Raw genomic sequence first — 25,723 nt, forward strand, 5'->3', positions numbered from 1 at the left:
ACTAATGATTAATGAATGGAACATGTTGTTTTACAAATATTGTTGTTAACAGTTCTCATTTCTTTAAAAAACATTGAATCATATTTCAGAGTCCTCAGTTTGTTTAATTGTTGGATGGGGAATAGCTGTGAGCAGGACATTTTCCAGTGAGATGCTGGTGCTGGTGTAATACTGCAAAGTAGAATCAAATCCCTGCTGCTGCAAATACCAGATCCGGCCATGGTCTATCAACAGTTTGCACAGGCGTCCCACGTGTTCCCTTTCCTCTACATTCAGTATTCTGAGGGGATTTAAAATTTAAAAAGTGATTCAGCTGTAAAATAAAATTGGTTGGTTTGTACTTATAATTCAGTGAAAGCATCCACCTTTAGTTTCTTCCCTTGCTTTACACAATAATGTCCCAAAATAATTTGCCATTACCTGGAACGCTACTCACAGGAAACTTAAAACTCTAAAGTGGATTTTGCATGGAATATAGATGCAAATGGGAAGGACAGTCCTTTTGAAGTGTTTCAGTTGAATTGATAAACATACTTGCACATTGTTGCCTGGTAGAAATTTCTTTCCAAGGTAGAATCTTAAATGTCCAGGAGATGGTGACATAAAAGTTGCCCATCTTTTTAGGTTGTAGTATATTGGTTAGCATGACTATTACAGTGTTAGGTGTTGGGGTTTGGAGTTCAATTCCTGTGCCATCTGTAAGGAGTTTGTATGTTCTCTTGTGACTATATGGGGTTTCCTCCAGGTGATCCAGTTTCTTCCCACAGTCTAAAGATGTACCAGTTAGTAGGTTATTTGGTCATTATAAATTGTCCTGTGATTAGGCCAAGGCTAAATAGATGGGTTGCTGGGCAGTGCAACTCATTGGGCCAGAAGGGCCTGTTCCACACTGCATCTCTACGTACGTAAAATAAAGATATGATAACAAAGAAGCTTGAGAGATGCTGTAATACATCTTGTAAATAGTACACACAATGTTGTACCAGAAGCAAAGGAAGCTTCTAATTTGATTTTGATATTATGATAAGTGAAACTCACTGTGTACCTTCAATACACTACAAGTGTTGAAGATTGTTGCAACAGCCTCATGTATGAAAGTCTGGGAATTAGCTTGGATGATTAAACACTCTTCCACACTATTATTTAGCAATTTTTCCAATGCAAAGAATAATCACTGAACTGAAAGATATTTATAAACCAATCTGTGTAAACTACCTGAAAATGCTCATTTTTTGGAAATTGAATTTCTAAAAATATTACAAACACTTTTTCATTTACTTAATTTTATAGTTGAGATGATAATTTAAATATTTTGAGCAGGTTATTGATAAATGTACATTACTTGATACCATAGCTAATTACCATATTACATCACATTTGGTTAACCTGTAGCCTAGCACTTTCCTTAATCTACAGCACAGCACCTGTCAAACCTAGCCACTCTGAAGTCCCTTGAGTTCCTCTGTTTCATCCATCCCGTTTCCTGAATTGTCCTTGCACAGACAAGGTTTTCTTGATTCCTGTAGAGTTTGTTGCTAGTCATTACAAGGTCCTTGATTTGGTGGTGTTAACTTTCCAAACTTAAATGATTAAAGAAAGGATTATTCAAGCGAAAGGCCAAAGCAGGAGAAAACTACAATGTCATGAAACTAGCACAACACTAAACCTGCTTCACATGCTCCAGGGGTCCTAATGACGACTTGAACAGCCAGAATATAAAAGGGTGAAAGGATTGATAGCCATCTGTGCACTAGGAACTGCAGTGCATATATCTTTAAATGTAAACAGATAATTTCAGTTGTACATCAGTGGTTTGTACTGTTATGTAATAGGTCTAATAGTTGATTTTGTTATCATTGTTGGTAATTAAAGGCATTCTAAAATGTAGGTATGATATAATGACTCAATGGAGCTGAAATGCTTACAATTGTTAAATTGAATAATTAGGAATTTCAGTAAAATTATTCTGAACAAGAAAGATAAAGGTATCCTTAGCATGAACCATTAACTCTCTAACAACAGTACCAGCTAAAATAATACCAGGAGCAGTGGTTTGTTTCTGTGCTCCTGCTCCAGAGAAGAGAAATTTGCCAAAGCTCCTCTTCCTTTTATGTTATCTGCTGGTGTGTGTAACCATCCATGTTCTAATTTAAGATTGTGTCCCTCTGCTCCAGTCTTCTGAATTGTCTTTTCTTCTTTATCCAATGAAATTATCTTAAATCTCAATTAAGTTGCTTGTTATGTTATTCAGGCAATAAAAAATAATTTTTGCAACTTCTCCTTAGAACACATTATAACCAAGGTGTCATTTTAGTGAATTGAATCATACCCATTCCAAGGCCACAGTCCTCTTAATCAACAAAATCCCAAGTATGCTCATCCATATACAACTTTTAGTATTACTGTGTCCAGCAATTAAACTATATTTTGCACCCAAGTATTCCAGTTAATCAAGCAATTAAAAATACATATATACCTTAATGCCCCCCACCAGATTTTTCCAGAACTAGCATTTATCACTCTAACTTTAAACCAGTGTATAACAATAATATTTCAAGATTTGATACATACCCTTCATATGCAGAACTTTCCTCCTCAAAGTTGTGGTCTTCCAGATGCAGTTTCTCATCTGCATTGCCAAATTCTACTTCACTAATGTCAATGGAATGCTTTTTCATGCCACAGGTGGCCCAGCTTGACAAACGCTGAAATATATTAAAATCCTCTGCACCAAGACCATGTGAAGAGAAGAATTCTTTGCCCACATAATGCTTCCACTCACACTTGTGATGGCAGCATAGTGCAATGGCAATACCAAGTACTGACAGTCCATTTGAAGTGTTCAGAACAGTACAGTTAGGAAGATTCAAAGGGTGTTCCCCTGTCTCCATTTCACCCTTGGATCTTTTCTTCAGGGGTTCTTCGACAGCATCCTCCTGTTTGGTTTTATAACTTCTTAACATACACCTCAGTGCAAGATCTGTCCAATTTAAAAAGACCAGCATTTTAATAGATTTAATTTTCCCAGTTTTTACATTTGGGGCTATTTATATGCAACTGGGGTATCTCAACATGAATTCAAGTAACTTTCTACCAGCTGACAGTTGATAATTATACTAAAAAGAAATCCAGGTTAGCAGATCAGTCTATCTACCCACAAACATGTTTCATTTTTAAAGCTTCACTTTGCTTTTTCACCATCTAATTACACATGCAAGAAAATACACAAGTGACCAGAATTTTGCTGATTTATAGCTGAGGAACTGCTAACTACAAGATCTTTGTATCTTAGCCATCAGCAGATGTGTGAATGTCTGATACGTTCTCACTACTTGTTCCATTGCTTGACTCTCCATTAAAGTCTAGTGTTTAAGTAATTATGTGCCAAAGGTTTACGAAGGTTTTACGTGAACTTTTTATCTGATTTTCATGATGATGCTGGGAAACTGTGATAAACAAATAGCAACTCTATTCTCCCGAATGGGGTTGCTAACGTGTGGAAAAAGATGTTTTAAATTAATTTTATACAATACTTAAGTTACAACTTTTGTAATAATTTTTATAATCTCTCTGATTATCAAAGACATTTTAAAAGATATGTGACTTGTTAAAGACTGTTAGAAATGTCCAAGAGGGCACATGATATGATAGCAGACCCCAACTCCTACTTGGAGTCTTGATAGCTTACCAGACAGATGCAAAGAGTCTTGATTGGTCATACACATCAAGAAAATGCCTTTATGGAGAAACACAGTATTGATATCTGGAATTTTCTTCCAGAGGAGGTGGTAGAGTAGGATACAATCATGATATTTAAGAAACATTTAAACAGGCACTTAAATTAACTTAGACAGGCACTTAAATTGGATATGGACCTAATGTGGGCAAATGGACTAACGTGGAGGAGCAAAATGGTTGGCCTGAACATTGTGGATTAAGGGCTCATAAGACATGGGAGCAAAATTAGGCCATTCCCCATTTAGAAAACAGTCTATGCCTTTATTCCTTTCACCAAAGTGTATGACCATACAGTGTATTTCATCTGCCACTGCTTTGCCTAATCTCCTAGTCTGCTCCAGTTCTTCTGCAGACTGAAAGTTCAACGTAAATTTAGTATCAAGTGCATGTGTTATAATATACAACCCTGAGATTTATTTTCTTGTGGGCATACTTAATAAATCCAATAAACATAACAGAATCAATGGACTACCACACCAACAGGGCAGACAACCAGTGTGTAAAAGACAATAAACTGTGCAAATACAAAAATAAATAAATAATAGTGAATAAATATCGAGAACATGAGATGAAGGCTCCATGAAAGTGAGTCTATAGGTTGTGGGAACAATCCAGTTTTGGGTCAAGTAAAGTTACCCCTCTGGTTCAAGAACCTGATGGATGAAGGGTAATAACTACTCCTGAACCTGGTGGTTTGAGTCCTGAGGCTCTTTTATTTTCCTGATGGCAACAGTGAGAAAAGAACATGACACAAGTGGTGGGGGTCCCTGATGACCGATGCGATTTTCTTGCAACAATGTTCCATGTAGATGTGCTCAATGGTGGGGAGGGCTATACCTCTGATGGACTGGACTTTTGTAGGATTTTACATTCAAGAGCATTGGTGTTTCCATACCAGGCTATGATGCAGCCAGTCAATACACTCTCCACCGCACAAGTTTTAGATGTCATGGCAAATCTTCGCAAATTTCTAAGGAGGTGCAGGTGCTGCCATGCTTTCTTCATAATTGTATGCATGTGCTGGGCCAAGGACTGGTTGTCTGAAATTAAAGTTGCTGACCCTCTCCACCTCTGATCTCCCAATATGGACTGGCTCATGGACCTTTGGTTTCTTCCTACTGAAGTCAATAATCCTATCCTTAGTCTTGCTGAAATTGAGTAAGAGGTCATCATTGTGGCACTGCTCAGCCAGATTTTCAATCTTCCTCCTATATGCTGATTCATTACTACCTTTGATTCAACCAACGACAGTGGTGTTTCAGCAAACTTAAATGGCATTGGAGCTGTGCTTAGCTACAGAGTCATAAGTGTAAAGTAAGTAGAGCAAGAGGCTAAGCACACAACCTTGTGGTGCTCCTGTGCTGATAGAGATTGTGAAGACGACGCTGTTGCCAATCTGAACTGACGGGTCTGCAACTGAGGAAATCCAGAGGATTCCATTGCACAAGGAGATATTGAGGCTAAGGTCTTTAGATAGATAGATAGATACTTTATTCATCCCCATGGGGAAATTCAACTTTTTTTCCTATGTCCCATACACTTGTTGTAGCAAAACTAATAACATACAATACTTAACTCAGTAAAAAAATATGATATGCATCTAAATCACTATCTCAAAAAGCATTAATAATAGCTTTTAAAAAGTTCTTAAGTCCTGGCGGTTGAATTGTAAAGCCTAATGGCATTGGGGAGTATTGACCTCTTCATCCTGTCTGAGGAGCATTGCATCGATAGTAACCTGTCGCTGAAACTGCTTCTCTGTCTCTGGATGGTGCTATGTAGAGGATGTTCAGAGTTTTCCATAATTGACCGTAGCCTACTCAGCGCCCTTCGCTCAGCTACCGATGTTAAACTCTCCAGTACTTTGCCCACGACAGAGCCCGCCTTCCTTACCAACTTATTAAGACGTGAGGCGTCCCTCTTCTTAATGCTTCCTCCCCAACACGCCACCACAAAGAAGAGGGCGCTCTCCACAACTGACCTATAGAACATCTTCAGCATCTCACTACAGACATTGAATGACGCCAACCTTCTAAGGAAGTACAGTCGACTCTGTGCCTTCCTGCACAAGCTTACTGATTGACAGCTGATATGCAAACTTAGCCAGAAAACCATCAATTTCATCATCCAAATCATCGACAAATAACACAAAAAGACGTGGAATAGCACTTGTCACTGGCAGCCAACCAGAAAAGGCCTCCTTTATTCCTACTCCTTGCATTTTGCCAGTCAGCCAAATTTCTATACATGCTAGTATTTTTCCCAGTAATACCAAAGGCTCTTACCTTGTTTAGCAGCCTATTGTGCAGTACTCTGTAAAAGGCCTTCTGAAAATCCAAGTAAACAACATTCACCGACTCTCCTTTGCACGTCGTGCCTATTATTTCCTCAAACAATTCCTATAGATTTGTCAGGCAGGATTTCTCCTTAAAGAAACCATGCTGACTTTGGCCTATTTAATCAAATAACTGAGTATGCCGACACCTTATCCTTAATAATGGGCTTTAACATCATGCCAATCACTGGAGTCAGGTGAACTGGCCTATAATTTCATTTTTTTCTGCCCCCCTTCCTTCTGTTCGCTGACACTTCCAAATTTCTGAATTGCTGCTGGTAGCCTTTCACAGTAAAAATTGACACAAAATACTTAGTCAGTTCATCTGCTACTTCTTTGTTCCCCATTATTACCTCTCCAGCATCATTTTCCAGCAGTATAATGTCTACTCCTGTCTCTCTTTTACTTGCTAGCATTCCTCTTTTATACTATTGGCTAGCTTTCCTTCATATTTCATCTTTTCAGTCCTTATTGCTCTTTTTGCCTTCTGTTGGTTTTTAAAAGCTTCCAATCCTCCAGCTTTCCACTAATTTTTGCTATATTATATGCCCTCATTTCCTTTTATGCTGTGTTTGACTTCCCTTATCAGCCATTCCCTTCAAAATGCTTATTCTTCTTTGGAATGAACCAATCTTGCATCTTCCAAATTACTTCCAGAAACTTAAATCATTGTTCTCTACCATCATCCATGCTAGTGTACTTTTCCAATCAACTCTGGCCAACTAACTCTCCTCTAACACCTCTGTAGTTCCCTTCACTCCACTGCAATACCGATACATCTGATTTTAATTCTCCCTCTTAAACTGTTGGGTGAATGCCATCATATTATGATCACTGCCTCCTAAGGGCTCCTTTACCTTAAACTCCCTAATCAAACATAGTTAATTACATATAGCTAATTCAGAAATATCTTTTCCCTAATGGACTATTCCACCACAAGCTCTTCTTAAAAAAAGTCTCATAGGCATCTACAAATCCCTTCTCTTGGGATCCAGCACCAATCTGATTTTCACAATCTACCTGCATATTGAAATCTCCCATGAACACTTACATTGCCCATTTTACATGTCTTCTTTGTTTCCTCTTGTAGCTAATGTTCAGAGGCCTGTACATAACTCCCATCAGCATTTTTTTACCCTTGCAATTTCTGTACTGTATGATTTTCACTCTATAATTCTGTAATTTGTCAGTTTCAGAATCATGATATATTTTGATACTAAATTAGTCCTGTATATTTGTAATACTGAATAAAATTTTGAGCATCATAATTGTAAAGTTTCTCCTGATTCATTGTTAATTTAGGATGATCACTTAATAAATGTGGCTAGTCAGTGATGTAGTGGCATCCACACTGGACTTCTGAGGCAAATTGTCCTGGGTTTGAATTGGCCGACTCCTTGCTTACTTTCCATTCATGCTGGGTTCAACATCGAGCTAGCAACTTAGCCTTGAAAAACAGACAAAAACTGCTGAAGAAACAGCAAGGTTGCCATCCAATGTGCCACAAGGCACAGAAAGGAACAAATTAATAAACAATAATTACTTGCCTTGGGACATCACTAGAGGGCACCATCCTAAAAGTCAGCATTTTAAAGCACAAATTTAAAAAGGTGCCTCATACTGATAAACAATAAATGTTTACCTCTTTTTGACATTTGGATTTATTTTAAAGCCATTCATACCTGTTGCAGCTCCACACAAATGCTTGCCAATTCCAACCACTGGCAACTTTTCACTTGCTAGAAGAGGCACATTACCTGCAATGATGTTACTATTATTAAACAAAATTTATAATATTTTAACAGAAGAAAAATATATTCTATGCATGTGTGCAAAATTGAAACAGCACTTACTTAGGTTGAGATCTTCTATGTCAATATGAAGCCGCTCAAATGTTGAGCCTTGATGCCTGTGCTTACCATCTACCTTTAAAAGAAAATGCCATATTTATTCAAAGAATTTTAAAACTTTTGTAGAAGATCATTGCTATTTCTTATCTAATTCTAGAAAACTATTACCTTGAAACGAGTAGTAGCCCTTTCCACAAGGAGGAAGTGAACATTCTCAGAACCTTTCAAGGCAAGATCTATCCAATGAGACAATTTTCCTCGACCAGCACCAAACTCAACGTAACATCTGTTAGATCCTAGTAAGCCCAGTCTTTCCAAGTTACCAGCGAGTGAAGCCTAGAATATATTCAGTACTGTATGGGTTAACAACACAATCAAAAATTAAAAAAAGTTAATAATTTCTATTACATATGGCTCAGATGCTTTATTTACTAAATAGTTTGGCAATAGTACAAGGTTCAGGTTTAATCTCCAGTTTCTGACATTAGCTAACACCTATCAGAGTTATAACAGAAATGCTATTTACCACGATCATTTGCAATAGTAATAAACTTTTCTGGGAGATAACAATTAATATTACCCAAATGAAAGTAATGGTGTGGTAAGCCATTGTTTTTTTCCCCCTGTTTGGAAAATTGCACATTGTTTTTTTAAGCAAGGCAAGTGAAAGCAACCCATGAAATCACTTGTCAACACATCATCTGTTTTGGGGAAATGACTACATTTTTTACCATGAAGTGGATGAACACCTGACAATGTTCAATTGATAAGAGTTTCAGATAGTTCTATACAAAAGCAGTAATGCATATGAATCTTTTCCAAGATTTTAGAAGCGACAAATGAACTACAAGTTATTAGGGACTTCCAGGAGATAATTCATAAAGACCTTCTTGAGTGATTGTTATCTAAAGTTGAATTTCATGAGGCCGAGGAGGAAATTACTGAATTAGTTAGGAAATTGATAAAGGGATAGAAGCTAGAGCAAATACTTAAGTGACAGGATGTAACTAGTTGGAACACAGGACAGTACAGCACAGGGATAGGCTCTTTGGGCCATGATATAGTGTTGAACTAATTTAGCTAATGACACCCAATTACTTCTGAATGCACATAATCCATAACCTTGCATTCTCCGCATATTCATATGCTTAAGAGCCACTTAAATGCCTGTCATATCTGCCTCCACCACCACCCTTGGCAGAGCATTCCAGGCACCCACTGTTCTGTGTAAATATAAAAAAAATGTCCCAGACATATCCTTTGAACTTTCCCCCTCTTACCTTAAAAGGCAAGACATTTGGACCTTAGAAAAAAGATATCCATTGATTACTCATCTATGCCTCCCATAATTTTATAAAATTCTGTCAGGCTCTGCTGTTCCAGAGAAAGCAACCCTAGTTTATCCAACCCAGCACATCTGTAGCACATGTCCTCTAATTCTGACAGCATACTGGTAAACTTCTTCAATACCCTCACCAAACCCTTCACATCCTTCCTACAATAGAGCAACTAGAATTGAATGTAATACTCAAACTGCAACCCAACCAGTTTGATAAAACTGCAATGTAACTTCCAACTCTTGATCTCAATGCTTTGACTATTAAAGGCAAACATGCCATCAACTTGTGCAGCCACTTTCATGGAGCTAAGAAACTGGATGTCAAGATCCCTCTGTCAGAGTCATGGAGCAATACGGCATGGTTACAGGCTCTTTGGCCCAATGAATCCCTGTTATCATGGTGCTCAGCTAGCTAGTCCCAATGTTGTATGAGCAGCTTATATCCATACAAGCTTTGCTCCTTTATGTACAGTACACATCCAAGTGCTTCTTAAATGATACTATTGTACCTGCCTTAGTCACGTTTTCTGGCAGCTCATTTCATATAGTGACCACCCTCTGCATGAAAAAGTTGTCCCTCAAGTCTCTTTCAAAACTTTCTCATCTCACCCCAAAATTTCTACACCTTAAGTTTTTCAACTGTTACCACCCACCTTATCTACACCCCTAATAATTTTATTAACCTCTATAAGGCTACCTCTCATTCTCCTATGCTCCAAAGAATAGATCTAGTCATCCTCTCCTTATAACTCAGGCTCTCTAGTTCTGGCAACATCCTCAGATTTTTTCAACTCTCTTTCCAGTTTAACTATGTTTTGCCTATAACACGGGGACCAAAACAGTACACAGCAAACTTGACAGCTGTAAACAGCTGTTAAGGGTCCTATATCATGTAGTTGAGGCAAATATGATGCAATAGAGCCAAGCACCAATGTTTGCCATTTATTAATAAATAAAGCAGAAAATCAGAGATACAAATAAATGGGCAAACTATGGTAAATGGATTTAAATATATGCAAAGTTTACACAAACCAAGGTTACACTGTTAATATAGAAAATCAAGAACGAATTTGAAGAAAATTGACAAAATAGTAGCTAACTATTTTTTAAAATAAAATATTTCTACCAGTTGGGAAATTTTGAGGAGTACAACGTAACAGGTAGAATCATATTCAAAGTTACATTTCTATATTGTAAGGGTGGTAAACGTCTCCTATGAAAAATCACAGTTAACAACTAAAATGAAAGAATTTTCTCAACCAGTTGTTATAAGATATACGAGAGAAAACACATAAAGCAGTTATACCGTGTTATACATAAAGCAGCTACAGTTGTACTGTGGAGAGCATTCTAACTGGCTGCATCACTGTCTGGTATGAGGGTGGGGGGTGGGGGGGCTACTGCACAGGAATGAAGTAAGCTGCGGAAAGTTGTAAACTTAGTTAGCTCCATCATGGGCACTAGACTCCGTAGTATTCAAGACATCTTTAAGAAACAATGCCTTAAAAAGGCAGTGTCCATCATTGAGGACCCCCATCACCCAGGCCATGCCTTGTTCCCATGGCTACCAACAGGAAAGAGGTACAGGAGCGTGAAGGCATACATTCAACGCTTCAGGAACAGCTTCTTCCCCTCTACCATCTGATTTCTAAATGGACACTGAACCCATGAACACCACCTCACTGCTTTTTTATTTCTGTTTTCGCATGACATATGCCGGTGATATTAAACTTGATTCTGATTACTGATCAACTATGATCTCAATAAATGGTAGAACAAACTAGAAGGGATAAACAGATTAATACAATTCCTGTGTATATCATGACTTTTTTTAAACTCTAAGGATTAATATTTATCCAAGGCTGGAATAACTCTCATATAATGAGACAATAGGCTTGCTCAGCACGGTTCAAGATTTTAGCGATATTCTCCAAATGACTTCTGTGTCCGATGAAAATTCATGATTTTTGAAAACATTAGTTTTATTTTAAAAATCTTCTCTACAATCGGAATCCATGTATGAAAATGCAGGAGACATCTCCCTCAGTTGCAACAGTTGTTGCTTGTTTTATGTAATCAATAATTGTTGCATTGGTTGTAGCACAATTAGCAACTTCCATGGTTGAACTTACAAGTTACACACCACCCAAGCACATACATATACATTTGAGTTTTTAATTCAAGTCATTCATCTCCATATCCTACCTTCTGCTTCAAATGCTTAAAGGCATATTCTCCATTTTTTGAATCATTCAGAGCTTCCTCAAATGCTCTATGGGTTGATGTTCGATCAGTTAGCTGAGAATCCAAATCTAAAGATAATTAACAAAAACATTATAAAAATATGAATTACAAATAGTTTTACTTAAATTTAAAAAATGTGCCGATCTTATTTATTGTCAAGCTTTCACAACATGCAAAGAAAATCACAACTGCATTTTCCATGAACAGACCAAAGTACACTATACCTAATCTTGATCTCGATGGAGCCTTTAACAATTTAGTACAACTTCCTCTAACTGCATTACTGTAATCCAGCTGAGACAGATTTCCTCTGCTTACTTCTAGAATGAATTTCCTCTATGCAGAGGTACATTCAGCTGCTACTTGTAAAGATCAAACAGTTGTGTTAAAACTTCCAACTAATACTGATTGTTAGGCTTCTGGCCATAAACTGGCACCTGTCTTCAATTTTTAAAATGTAAATGGAAGCAATATCAACTTAAAATTGAAAAAAAAACTCAGCATGCAAATTGCTAATAGATGCACTGCTTGTAGCAAGCAGGATGTTGCGTCATAGCATCTGTCTTATTGCAGAAGAGGTGCAGTATAAAACCATGGATTATTTAACTTGGTTGTTTCAAAACATACAACGCTGGGTAAGCTGCTTACTTCAAGGAAGCTTGTAGACCAGATGGAGACAATCACTTAGCGCATAAATAACTGATGTATTGATAAGTTGGTAGGTTTATGATTTCAGGAAAGTTAGCTTCATAGCATTAACTGTGGGTAACTGGGATCTGTGTATCCATGGTTTTATATCATTTGTGTTAAAAGGTACCTGAAAGAATTCTGCGTGTCAAGTCACCTAAGATGCAAAGAATTAGTATAAATGTACACAGCAGTTCAGGTTTGTTAGAAATGGGGTAAGGAATATCAAGAAGCATGGAAGAAGCACAGGATGAACCAGTGTTTATTCTTACTAGATGTTCATGAGGAAAATTCAACTGGGTTGAAAGTAACTTTGCTTTGCTGAATTCAGTGCCATCCAATTTTATGCTTTGCTTGAATGTAGAGGCATGATAATGCTGAGTGGCTTGCTGGCCCATTTCAAAGAGTTAAAAGTCAACCACATTGTTCCTTCCACTTATTTTTTAAAAAGTATAATAAAGGAAATTAATATTAAAGGAGATGTAGGTAGGATGATTAAAAGCTCAGTAAGTGGGACATATTAAATAGAGTTATGTTGAAGGAGTAGGGGAGAAATGAAGAAAATTTCAGAGTTAATGGCTTGTATATTTGAAGGCACAGAGCAGTTTTGGTGCAAGAGAGCAACAGCTGGAGGAAGATAGAGCTATAGGAGTTGTGTGTTGGAGAACCCTACATAAATATTCCAGACTCTAAGAATTAGAACACATTAAAAAATTTAAACTTAATGCATTAGAAACTGGAAGTCATTATATTTTAATGTGCAATTGATTAAACTATTCAGTATGTTTCAGATTTGGTTTTGTAGATTTGAAATTTGCCATTGGTCTCTGACTGTGGACATTTTCAATGTCACTTCCATCAACACAGTAAATTTGTCTGCAGGTACAAATGTCAGGTTTTGCTCCAATTTGTTTGTCTACTATACACGCATGATTTAAAAACACACTAGAGAAGCAACACATTTCGTGTATTTAATGAAGTAATGGCAGTGTGGGACCTTATACTATTTAGAAAAAAGAAATTTATGAGAAGTAGAAAATTAGAGACTAACAATAACAAAAGCATAGTTGAGACTTTCAGCAGCACGTAGAATGAGGCAGGGATGCTGATGGGAAATGTGGTGTATGATGAAATATAAAGGATAGTCCTCAAACAGGGCTATAAAACAGGTACAGTTTAATTTATCATACAGAGAAAACAATGGAATCAATAGTGAGGAAACTTTTTTTTATGGGGCTAAAAAAAACAGCAACTTTTATATACTGCTTCTATGATTAAACAGTTGTGTCTTCCTTTGTGTGAGGTATGACTAATTATTGGACTAGGTTCACCTTGAATGACACTGACTTCACTTTTACCAAAATTTTCATTGCAGTGTTGTAACACTCTTTATATCTCACAACTAGGAAAGTAGGATTGATAAATTTACTTTATTGTATTTACTGTGGTCTTATCACCATATGCTAGGAATCTGGTACAGGTGAATAAATTAATTTACATACAATATTGCCTAGATTTATACACCTTTTTAGGATCCTTTAAGCATATAGTTATGAAAATAGACTGATGCAATTTTAGTTTATTGGCACAAAGTTACTTTTTTCTAAAAACTTGATGTTGTGCCCAGAGCACAATAAGTTCAATGTACAGATTAAGAGTTTTATTATATTTCATTAAAACCAATAACCCATTGATTGTTCAAATACCAAAAAACACTCCAATCTGTATCCCATTACATGAAAGGATAAAATTCACAAAGGCTTCAAACAGTATTTTAAACAAAAGGTGCATATTGTGAAAATTCTGCTAATCTACCTTTGTCTTGCATTTAAACCTTTGTCATCACCCCTATGAGAATTAGATATTTTTTTCTTTTGTTGTATATTTTACTTACTGTTGGTTACTTTTACCAGCTTTCTGATCATTTTCTCCAATTCTTCTTTGGACAAAGCACAAATTGAAACCTTGAAATAATATTGAGTAATAAATTAAGTTGCTTTGCTGAAGAACTAATTTTATCATATAGGCGATATTTTATTGATTTTCACAGAACAGAAAGCTATACCTGTTTAGTTCCCTTTACTGAATCCTCAAAGCCCCCATTGATACCTTTACTATAATAAATCTGAAATAAGAAAATACAGAAATTAACTATATATATTTAAACTTTGCTTCTTTCAAGCTTATTAATCATGCATATAATTAGAAACATCAAGAACCTTTTCTGATAAGAAATTAAAAAGTCATCTATTGAATCAAAGTTGATCTGTACCTCATCTCCAATTTGTCACAACTTTTCACTACCTACCTATTATCTATTTGCAAAATACTTTGTAGCTCACCGTTGTAAGGAACTTCATGTCATGATCAACACTAATGAGAATCTACTTAAAAACGAAAATGGAACATTAAACTGATTCATGTTCAATTTTTAACATAGAATATTGAACAGTACAGCACAGGAACATGCACTATAGCTCATGACGGTCCGCTGAACTTACTAAACTAGTTAAATGCCTAACTAAACTAATCCATTTTGCCAACAATGTCCATGTTCCTCCATTCTCTACATATCAATGTGCCGGTCTAAAAGCCTCTTAAACACCCTTGCCATATTTGCCAACACTACTACCCCTGGCAGATCATTGCAGAAAACTTGCTCGGCCAATTTCCTTTGAACTTGTGCCCTTTCACCTTAAATATATGTCCTCTAGTATTAGGCATTTTGACCCTGGGATAAAGATATCAGCTGTCTATTTATGCCTCAATCTTATAGACTTCTTTCAGATCTCTACTCAGTCCCTGCTGTTTCAGAGAAAACAACCCAAATTTGCCTAATCTCTCTTTATAGCACAGGCTTACTAATCCAGGCAGCAACCTGGTAAACATCTTCTGTACTTACTCCAAAGGTTTCACATCCATCCTAAGATAGGGCAGAATAGAATGCAATATTCCAGATGTGGTATTGGGAAATGAACCTGGTCAGGTGTCAGATCTCTCAGTGGGAGTGCATTTTAGAGATAGTGATCATAATTCTATCTCATTTACAATAGCATTGAAGAAAGATAGGAACAGACAAGTTAGAAAAGTGTTTAATTGGAGTAAGGGGAATTATGAGGCTATCAAGCAGGAAATTAGAAGCTCAAATTGGAAACAGATGTTCTCAGGGAAAGTACGGAAGAAATGTGGCAAATATTCAGGGAATAGTTGTGTAGAGCTCTGTATAGGTACGTTCCAATGAGACAGGGAAGTTATGGTAGGGTACAAGAACCATGGCGTACAAAGGCTATAATAAATCTAGTCAAGAAGAAAAACTTACAAAAGGTTCAGAGAGCTAGGTAATGTTAGAGGTCTAGAAGATTATAAGGCTAACAGGAAGGAGCTTTAGAAGGAAATCAGGAGAGCCAGAAGGGGCCATGAGAAGGCCTTGGCAGGCAGAGTTAAGGAAAACCCCAAGGCATTCTACAAGTATGTGAAGAGCAAAAGGATAAGACGTGAAAGAATAGGACCTATCAAGTGTGACAGTGGGAAAGTGTGTATGGAACTGGAGGAAATAGCAGAAGTACTTAATGAATACTTTACTTCAGTATTCACTATGGAAAAGGCTCTTAGTGACTGTAGTGATGACTTGCAGCAGACTGAAAAGCTTGAGCATGTAGAAATTAAGAAAGAGGATGTGCTGGAGCTTTTGGAAAGCATCAAGTTGGATAAGTCACCAGGACCAGACAAAATGTACCCCAGGCTACTGTGGGAGGCGAGGGAGGAGATTGCTGAGCCTCTGGCGATGATCTTTGCATCATCAATGGGGACAGGAGAGGTTCCGGAGGATTGGAGGGTTGCAGATGTTGTTCCTTTATTCAAGAAAGGGAGTAGAGATAGCCCTGGAAATTATAGACCAGTGAGTCTTACCTCAGTGGTTGGTAAGTTGATGGAGAAGATCCTGAAAGGCTGGATTTAAGAACATTTGGAGTAGTCAGCATGGCTTTGTAAAGAGCAGGTCATGCCTTATGAGCATGATTGAATTTTTTGAGGATGTCACTAAACACACTGATGAATAAAGGGTAGTAGATGTAGTGTATATGGATTTCAGTATTTGATAAGGTACCCCATGCAAGGCTTATTTAGGAAGTAAGGAGGCATGGGATCCAAGGGGACATTGCTTTGGGGATCCAGAACTGACTTGCCCACAGAAGGCAAAGAGTGGTTGTAGATGGGTCATATTCTGCATGGAGGTCGGTCACCAGTGGAGTGCCTCAGGGATCTGTTCTGGGACCCTTACCCTTCGTGATTTTTATAAATGACCTGGATGAGGAAGTGAAGGGATGGGTTAGTAAGTTTGCTGATGACATTAAGGTTGGAGGTGATGTGGATAGTATGGAGGGCTGTCAGAGGTTACAGCGGGGCATTGATAGCACGCAAAACTAGGCTGAAAAGTGGTAGATGGCGTTCAACCCAGATAAGTGTGAAGTGGTTCATTTTGGTAGGTCAAATATGATGGCAGAATATAGTATTAATGGTAGGACTCTTGGCAGTGTGGAGGATCAGAAGAGGGATCTTGGGGTCCGAGTCCATAGGATGCTCAAAGCAGCTGCGCAGGTTGACTCTGTGGTTAAGAAGGCATATGGTGTACTGGCCTTCATGAATCGTGGAATTGAATTTAGGAGCCGAGAGGTAATGTTGCAGCTATATAGGACCCTGGTCAGATCCCACTTGGAGTACTGTGCTCAGTTCTGGTTCCCTCACTACAGGAAGGATGTGGAAGCCATAGAAAGGGTGCACAGGAGATTTACAAGGATGTTGCCTGGTTTGGGGAGCATGCCTTATGAGAATAGGTTGAGTGAATTTGGCCTTTTCTCCTTGGAGCGAAGGAGGATGAGAGGTAACCTGATAGAGGTGTACAGGATGATGAGAGGCATTGATCGTGTGGATAGTCAGAGGCTTTTTCTCAGGGCTGAAATGGTTGCCACAAGAGGACACAGGTTTAAGGTGCTGGGGAGTAGGTACAGAGGAGATGTCAGGGATAAGTTTTTTTTTACTCAGAGAGTGGTGAGTGCGTGGAATGGGCTGCCGGCAACGGTGGTGGAGGCGGATACAATAGGGTCTTTTAAGAGGGTTTTAGATAGGTACATGGAGGTTAGTAAAATAGAGGGCTATAGGCAAGTCTAGTAATTTCTAAGGTAGGGACATGTCGGCACAACTTTATGGGCTGAAGGGCCTGTATTGTGCTGTAGGTTTTCTATGATTCTATGTGGCCCTAACTAGAGTTTTATAAAGCTGCAACGCAACTTCCTGATTCCTGAACTCAATATCTCAACGAATAAAGCAAGCATGCCATAGACATTTTTTTAATCCCCCATCAACCTGTGCAGCCAATTTCATGGGGCTATGGACCTGGACCCAGGATCACTCTGTACCCCAACAATGTTAAGGGTCTCACCGTTAATAGCATAATGTCACTTTATATTTGTTCTCCCAAAGAGCAACACCTCACATTTAGCTTTAACTCCATCTGCCATTTCTCTAGCCCATGTCCAATTGGCCTATATCCTGCTATATTCTTTGGCAATCTTTTATGCTATCCACAACACCACCAATCTTTGCATAATCTGCAAACTTACTAACCCAATCATCCACATTTTCAATCAGGTCATAAACAGCAGAGGTCCCTGAAGAATGCCACTGGTCACAGATACCTACCCACAGTAGTCCCATCAACCACTACCCTCTGTCTTCTATGCCAAGCCAATTTCGAATCCAAATGGCCAAGTTACCATGTTTCCTGTGGGGGCCATGCCTTATTCTGATCGTCAAAAGTGACTTTGTGATTGGTTAGTTTAGAAATTGCAGCTGCTTTTCCCATTGGATAGCTGCCTGGTGTCCAGTTTCAAATAACCAGGGTACATAGGAAGCATGTGTGAGAGATTATGTCTCACTTCTTTTGTTTAAGGCAAGTGATGCACATGACCATTGGTAAGGTATGCTCTGTGCGTGGTTTTAGCCAAGTATGTTTGTTGAAAATTCAGCTTTGTAGTGTCTATAACTTGAGGAACATGAACGTTTGGTAAAATTTTTACTGTTTGTAAATATATGATAAATATACCTGTTCAAAGTCAGTGTATTTCCCCTCTCACTTTCTGGACCCGGGAACCTGATTCAACATCACACCCACCCATCTTAACCTTCTGGATGAGCCTACCATGATGGACCTGTCAAATACCTTGCTAAAATCTACAGAGAATCACCTCTGTCGCTTCCTTAAAAAACGCAAACAAATTAGTAAGACATAACTTAACCCACTCTCTGTCCCCAATTATATCATGGTTTTCTAAATACTCATAAATCCTATCCCTAAAAATCGACCTGAATCACTTCCCTATACTGATATGAGACTCAATAGTCTGCAGGTTCCTTGACTGACAGAACAATTTTAGCCACTCAAAATTTCTTTGTGATTGATCTAGAGAAATGGAAGTACAATTCAATCGGAACTAATATTTGCATTTCCACAAGATCTTGGTTTTAACATTCAAACATTTAGTTAATTTGTATACATTTTCCAACATAGTTGTAACCTACTAATTTAAAGACTACTGTAAGTGCCTGTTGTAAGTGCATAGTTTCAGTGTGGCAATACCCTGACTTTTTAGTGACACGATGAAAATAAGTGAATACTTTACATCACAACTATTTTAAAATATTAATGCTTAAATGAACATTGCAGATTTTATACAGTTTTTGAAAATAAAATGTAATAGTATTTCATGTAGAAAAAAGAAAAATAACAACTTACAGGTTTTGGTTTTTCCCTTGAATTACATTTTTTCAGATGCTTTTCTAGTTTATCTTTATCAACTGTACTGGAAAAAAATTGTAGTTTGACATTAGATTATTAAGAATCTAACTTCAACTAGAAACAGATCAATATTTTATCTTTCTCATCTTGCTAATTTTTGAAAAGACAACGACTGAAAGGTAACAGAAGACGACTACTAAAGGAATGGGATTTGACTTGGCCTACAAGTAAAATGAACCTTTTGGTGTATTTGTGTGTATTAAAATAAAAACATTTTAATACACACAAAATGCTGGAGGAACTCAGCAGGCCAGGCAGCATCTATGGAGAAGAGTAAACAGTAAACGTTTCAGGCTGAGACCCTTCATCAAGGCTTGAAAATTGAGATCAGAAGTTAGAATAAGAAGGTGGAGGGAAGGAGAGGAAGTAGTACAAGGTAGAAAGTGATAGGAGAAACCAGAAGAGGGGTCGGGGTGAAGTAAAGAGCTGGGAAGTTGATTGGTGAAAGAGATAAAGGGCTGGGCGGGGCATGGCCTCCTCCTTTACTGCCACAATAAGACCATACTTGGGTTGGAGGAACAACACCTTGTATTCCGTCTGGGTAGTCTCCAAACAGATGGCATGAACATCAATTTCTTGAACTTCTGGTAATTGTGATCACCTCATCCTCTGCTGCTCCTTCACTATTCCCATTTCCCTCTCTCACCTTATCTATTTATCTGCCCATCACTTCCCTCTGGTGCTCTTCTTTCTGCGAAGGCTGAGGAAAATCCATCTCCCACCCCTCCATCCTCATCACATTCTACAGGGGTTGTATTGGGAACATTCTGAGCAGCTGCATCACTGCCTGGTTCGGAAATTGCACCATCTCAGATCGCAAGACCCTGCAGTGGATAGTGAGGTCAGCTGAGAAGATCACCGGGGTCTCTCTTCCCGCCATCACAGACGTTTACACTACCTGCTGCATCTGCCAAGGACACAGCATTATGAAGGACCCCATGCACTCCTCATACAATCTCTTCTCCCTCCTGCCATCTGGGAAAAGGTTCCGAAGCATTCAGGCTCTCATGACCAGACTATGTAAGTTTCTTCCCCCAAGCTATCAGACTCCTCAATACCCAGAGCCTGGACTGACACCTTGCCCTACTGTCCTGTTTATTATTTATTGTAATGCCTGCACTGTTTTTGTGCACTTCACGCAGTCCTGTGTAGGTCTGTAGTCTAGTGTAGCTTTCTCTGTGTTTTTTTTATTACCTAGTGCAGTCTAGTTTTTGTACTGTGTCACGTAACACCATGGTCCTGAAAAACGTTGTCTCATTTTCACTATGTACTGTATGTTATGGTCGAAATGACAATAAAAGTGACTTGACTTGAGTTCTCCAGCCCTTTTTCTCTTTCACCAATCAACTTCCCAGCTCTTACATTTTTGTATAATTTCTAAAATGGTTAACGTGGATATTGTCCTTGAACACTGTGGGCAAGCAGCAAAACCCACCTTGAATCTTTTGCTTTGAACTTTACATGTATTAGACAAATAATTAACTAAATAATAATTAATAATTAACAAAATGTCCAAGATTCTTCTTTCTCTTCTCTCCACCAAACCTATGGAAATTCCCTTCACCAAATACACTAGCAAATAAGACTAGTGTAGCATCAAAATATTATATGGATTTGAAGTCTAATATATAGATAATGGTTCCCTTAGAACTATCAGAAGAATTCATCATAAAAATGATGAATCCCATTCCAAGGGAAGTAATAGGAAATGCAGTGAGGACGACAAACTGCTTTCACAGTAATATATCCATCTGGACACAGACAGTAATGTAAAACTGGCAAGGATAAAAAAGAATTGTATTTCTTATACAAGGTTGTATAAGTGGGGCAAACTTGATCGATTAGCTGGTCTTTTCCTGTCTGTCATTTCCACAAGGCCTGAATGATTAAAGTGTTTATTCACATCCAGATATCTAGTTTCAGGCCTGCTCTTGTAGATACAGTATTTGTGTGGCTGGTTCTTTTTGGATTTTGGTTAGGGTCGTGGATGGGGGAATCAGATGTTGATATCTCTAATGAATATTTCTGTTAGACACGGTCATTTCTAGGACTTGTGCAGTGTAAATATTACTTGCCACTCGGCAAAAAATAGATTTGAAGAATGTTACTGAGGAAAGTGACAAATTCAATCAAATGGTAAACAATAGCAAAACTTTAAAGAAATGACAATCCATAATTACTATACTTATAGAAATATGATGATTTGTAATTAATAAGGCTAAGGAACAGACTATGATGTGTATTCTTAACAATTGATAAGAGTTAAGTTAAAGCCTTATAGGCTCATCAGACTGGTGCTCATGCCGGTTTCTGTGGCGTGACTCCAGTCTATCGCTAGGTTAACCCCCAGCATTTTGCCAGTACCCATTTTCAGCTGGGTGGACTGAAGCAATTGTGCTCAAGGATACAACACGTTGCCTTGGCCGGGGCTCGAACTCACGACCTTCAGATCGCTAGTCCAACGCCTTAACCACTTGGCCACGCACCACAACAATTAATAGAGAATACAGAATAATAAAGTGAACTAGAAATAATTTTTTTTTTTAACCTGAGCTTTACAACTACGTAAAAGGCCTGGTAAGAATGTGGAACCCATAAAAACAATGACAAGAGAATTTGTAATGGGGAAATCAGGAAATGACTGAGTACTTAAAGAAATACTTATATTTCTGAGTTCTCAAAATAGCGAATTAAGTGTCAAATGAGCAAGGAATTTAACAACAATTATTAGAAGGCACTTGGGAAATTAAAGGGACTTAAGTCCAATAAATCCCTATTCTAAAACAGTACCAATGGTTGCATTTGTGGTCATCTCCAAAAGACTCTGGAGTGGTCAGTGCAGATAAAAATGTAACAATATAACACATTAGCTTCATGATCTAATTAATGTAAATGTCTTTTTATCCTTATTTATCAACATCTGAACATCATTAGCAAGTCCAGTGTTTATGCCTTTGAAGGTAGTGGCAACGTGCTTTCTTGAACAACTGCAGTCCTTGGTAATTGTGTTAATGAATATATTCCATAAATTTTCAAAATAATAAACATACCACAACCTTTACTTTGAAACATTTCAGAGCTTCAACATATTTATATTGTCAGTGTTTCAAGTTATAACATTGTTACAAATTATAATAATAAACAGAGGATGCAAGTCAGTAGCTCACACTTAATAAATTGCTGCCCTGTTGAATGCCGACACAGTCTAGTCAAGACTTTCAATTTTGCTATTGTTTTGACTGTGACATTTTTACTTGTGTTGTGAGTTGTGGTTTGTATTTGTTTGATATGCTTATTACAAAAAGAACTAAAGTGCCACACAGTTTTCAGGCTGTGTAAAAATTACCTGCTCAGAGCAATCCATATATCTGTAAAAAAAAATAACACAGGGAGCCTTGGGGAGGAGTGATATATCTGAGGAGAGTGCATGACTAGCAGGGAAATGTGCAGTTGCTTTCAAGATCTGAAATAATGTTGTCCAGTATAAGGCTGCAAAAAATGTCCAGTGTATTTGCATAAATACAAAAATGGGGAAATGTACAACACTTACTGTTTTGGGTCCAGAGGACATGGAATTCTTTTCCGTTGGTTTTCATCCTAGAAGGAAATAAAGTGTCAACACTATGCTGGCTGCTATTCATGAACCAACTTGTTTAATATTCATCTTTCTAAAGCATCAAATTAAGCTGTTTATAATGTAGGAAGCAGCACAGGGATAGCAGCGCCCTCTGTATAAAGAACTTAACTATGACATCTCCCCCCCCCCCCATACTTTCCTCCAATTACTTTAAAATTGTGGCTCCCTCCTCCACCGTATTAGCCATTTCCATCCTTAGAAAAGGTCTCTCTGGCTATCCATTCTATCTATGCCTCTTAGCGTCTTGTAAACCTCTGTCAAGACACCCGGCATCCTCCTTCTTTCCAAAGAGAAAAGCCCTAGCTCACTCAAACTAAGACCATGCCCTCTAATCCAGGTAGCATCCTGGTAAATCTTCTGTGCACCCTTTCTAAAGCTTCTAGATCCTTCATATAATGAGACAACCAGAACTAAACATAATTTTCTAAGTGTGGTTTAAACAGGGTTTTATAAAGTTGCAACAATACCTCAGGGCTCTTAAACTCAATCCTCCAACTAATGAAGGCCAACACACCATGTGCCTTCCCAGCAAACCTGTTAGCTTATCCAGTAACTTTGAGAAATCTATGGACGTGGACCCAAGATCCCTCTGTTCCTCCACACCAATAATAACCCTGCCATTATACTTTGTATTCTGCCTTCAAATTTTACCTTCTAAAACTAATCACTTCACACTTTTCCAGGGTGAACTCTGTCACTTCTCAGCCCAGTGCAACCTATAACCCTCCACACTACCCATTTAGTATAGAGCTCTAGAGGGAAAGTCTTTTCATATCAACATAATTGTATTTGTTTGAAAAGGTAATGTAAAACTTTCCTCTGAATCAAAGACAATACTTAGGGGTACTAATAAAAAAATAAAGCACTGAATATAAACTTACACAAATAATTACCGGTAGTTGAAATGCTTCTTTCCTGCACATTTTTAAGAGTATACTTTCACTCCTACCAAATTAATTATATCACTTTTATGTTTGAATTGAAGTGCACACGTAGTCATGTGTTTATTAATGGTATCAATGTAAAAAGAGGCCGAAAAAGCCTAAGTATAAATTAGTGTTGACAAAAAGCATAACTGCCCACCCCAGTCTAAAACATGACCAAACCGAATCTTGTCGTTTATACCCAACTTTATACGTCCTGACTATACTTCCTAACCCAAAATGTTGTATAGTGATGATAATGCAAAAACTTTTCTAAATACTTCACTGAAGATTCGTCATACGTTGCTGTCTGAAGCTGTATTCGCATGTTCCCCACACAGCAGCTTCCCTTCTGCCACGATCATTTTGCAGTATCTCTTTTTCTTTGCCACGAAATATCCGCATCTTCCTGGCAGAGGGGCCTCGATGCCATTTGCAGCCCCCTTGCCGCCCATGGTGCGCTCGGTGAGGAGGCTATGCCTGAGGAACAAGCAACGCCGAGGTACGGCGGGTGGGAGCGAGCGGGCACCGCCGGTCAGCGAGGAAGTGCGCATGCGTCAGAGGTCAGATGGTGCCCGGCTCCGCTCCGCCCCGCCCTCTCGGGACGCTAACGGCGAGTATTCTCCACCGAGATCACGCTGTTAAGTGTAGTACATTGCTCATCGTAATGCCATGGATATAAAATGGGCACATTTGAACGCGTGCAGTGTGAGGAGAACGGTGTCATCGCTTTATGGTACCCGGCCAAAGTCGAGGTTGATGTGACTTCCCTTCAGGAGTGCGGGTGGTCGCCATGGTGGCTCCTAGGTTTGTCTGTTTGGTCGAGGGGTGGCAATGATTGTCGCGCTTCCTGCTGGGGATACAGCGATATCTCAATCGTCAAGTTTTCTTCTTTGACCACTGCCTCCTCCGAGCCTACTGCCGTCTACGGGAGCAGGCAGGGGAAGCTGCAGGGCAAGCTTGCGAACCCGAGAGAACATTAAGGGACTAGAGAGGAAGAATGCCGGTTGGACAACCTTGAAATCCCTCTTCCCTGTTCACTGGTGGGAAGCCACCGATGAAAGCATCAAGATGCTCTTCATCAGCAGTGGGGTTCAGAAAGCGAGTCACGGTCAGAGGGAACTGTGTAGACTCCAGATAGTTGCAGTAACTTATGCAATCAAATGGGGTGAATGTGCGGGAGGAATTACCAGAGGTGAAAGGGTGGGAAGCTCGGCTCTTCATTGAATCATACAGAAACAGACCATTCTGCTATTTAGTCCATGCTGAAACCAGTTGACCTGCCGACTCCCAAACTTCTCGGCATGCACCGCTTGTGCTGGTAGCTCATTCCACACTCTCACAACCCTCTGAGTGAAGAAGTTTTCCATTCATGTTCCCGTTAAACTCACCTTTCACCCTTAACCCATGACCTCTGGTTGTAGTCCCACCCAACCTCAATGGAAAAAGCCTTCTTGTATTTACCCTGTCTAAACCCCTCATTCACTACCAAATCCTCCAAGATCATCTGCCAATCCAGGGTCTACACCATGAAACAGGATGAGGTGTGCTCACATTTCTTCGTCCAAAAGGTTCACAGGGATCTGTGATCCACAGCCTTTTAAGGAAGAGGGCAGCTCAGTCACATCCTCACAGGCGAAAATATTGAGGATCTACAGATCCTTCTATGCCAGCCTATATTACAGAAAAGACACAGCCTCTCAGAATTTCCTGTCATCCATCATGAAGGTGTAGACGACAGTAAGCTGGGGAGTCTGGACCCCTGGAGGAGGTCACAGGAGGAGCTGACTGGCTCCATCTGTTCCTTTTGACTCGAATAAAACTGGAAGTGACAGCTTACCGGCTAAGTTGTACGACTCTGTGGGACTGGATAGGTCCAGATCTGCTGGAAGTGTACAAGTACCTACAAGTATCTGGGAGTACAGTTAGATGAGAAGCTAGACTGGACTGCCAACACAGATGCCTTGTGCAGGAAGGCACAGAGTCGAATGTACTTCCTAAGAAGGTTGGCGTCATTCAATGTCTGTAGTGAGATGCTGAAGATGTTCTATAGGTCAGTTGTGGAGAGCGCCCTCTTCTTTGTGGTGGCGTGTTGGGGAGGAAGCATTAAGAAGAGG

At 38.8% G+C, this 25,723-nt stretch overlaps 1 protein-coding gene across 6 annotated transcripts; it reads right to left on the reverse strand.

Annotated features, from left to right (window-relative positions):
• Window positions 1–78: 78 nt before the first annotated feature.
• Window positions 79–24,135, reverse strand: trmt13 (tRNA methyltransferase 13 homolog). Of its 6 annotated transcripts, none has more exons than XM_073063398.1 (11): window positions 23,909–24,135; window positions 22,597–22,643; window positions 18,984–19,050; window positions 14,259–14,318; window positions 14,088–14,157; window positions 11,468–11,574; window positions 8,092–8,259; window positions 7,927–7,999; window positions 7,756–7,830; window positions 2,572–2,980; window positions 79–280 (listed from the first exon to the last, which is right to left on the reverse strand). In XM_073063398.1, exons 1-11 carry the CDS (start codon window positions 24,059–24,061, stop codon window positions 79–81), a joined length of 1,431 nt encoding a protein of 476 aa, XP_072919499.1. In that variant the 5' UTR covers window positions 24,062–24,135. The 6 variants fall into 6 exon arrangements, with proteins under 6 accessions (XP_072919499.1, XP_072919500.1, XP_072919503.1 ...); XM_073063399.1 differs by having other exon boundaries at window positions 18,984–19,045; window positions 23,893–24,134; XM_073063402.1 differs by having other exon boundaries at window positions 18,984–19,045; window positions 23,909–24,076.
• Between the last annotated feature and the right edge of the window lie 1,588 nt (window positions 24,136–25,723).

The sequence above is a fragment of the Hemitrygon akajei genome, chromosome 12 (assembly GCF_048418815.1).
Source record: "Hemitrygon akajei chromosome 12, sHemAka1.3, whole genome shotgun sequence".
NCBI lineage: Eukaryota > Metazoa > Chordata > Chondrichthyes > Myliobatiformes > Dasyatidae > Hemitrygon > Hemitrygon akajei.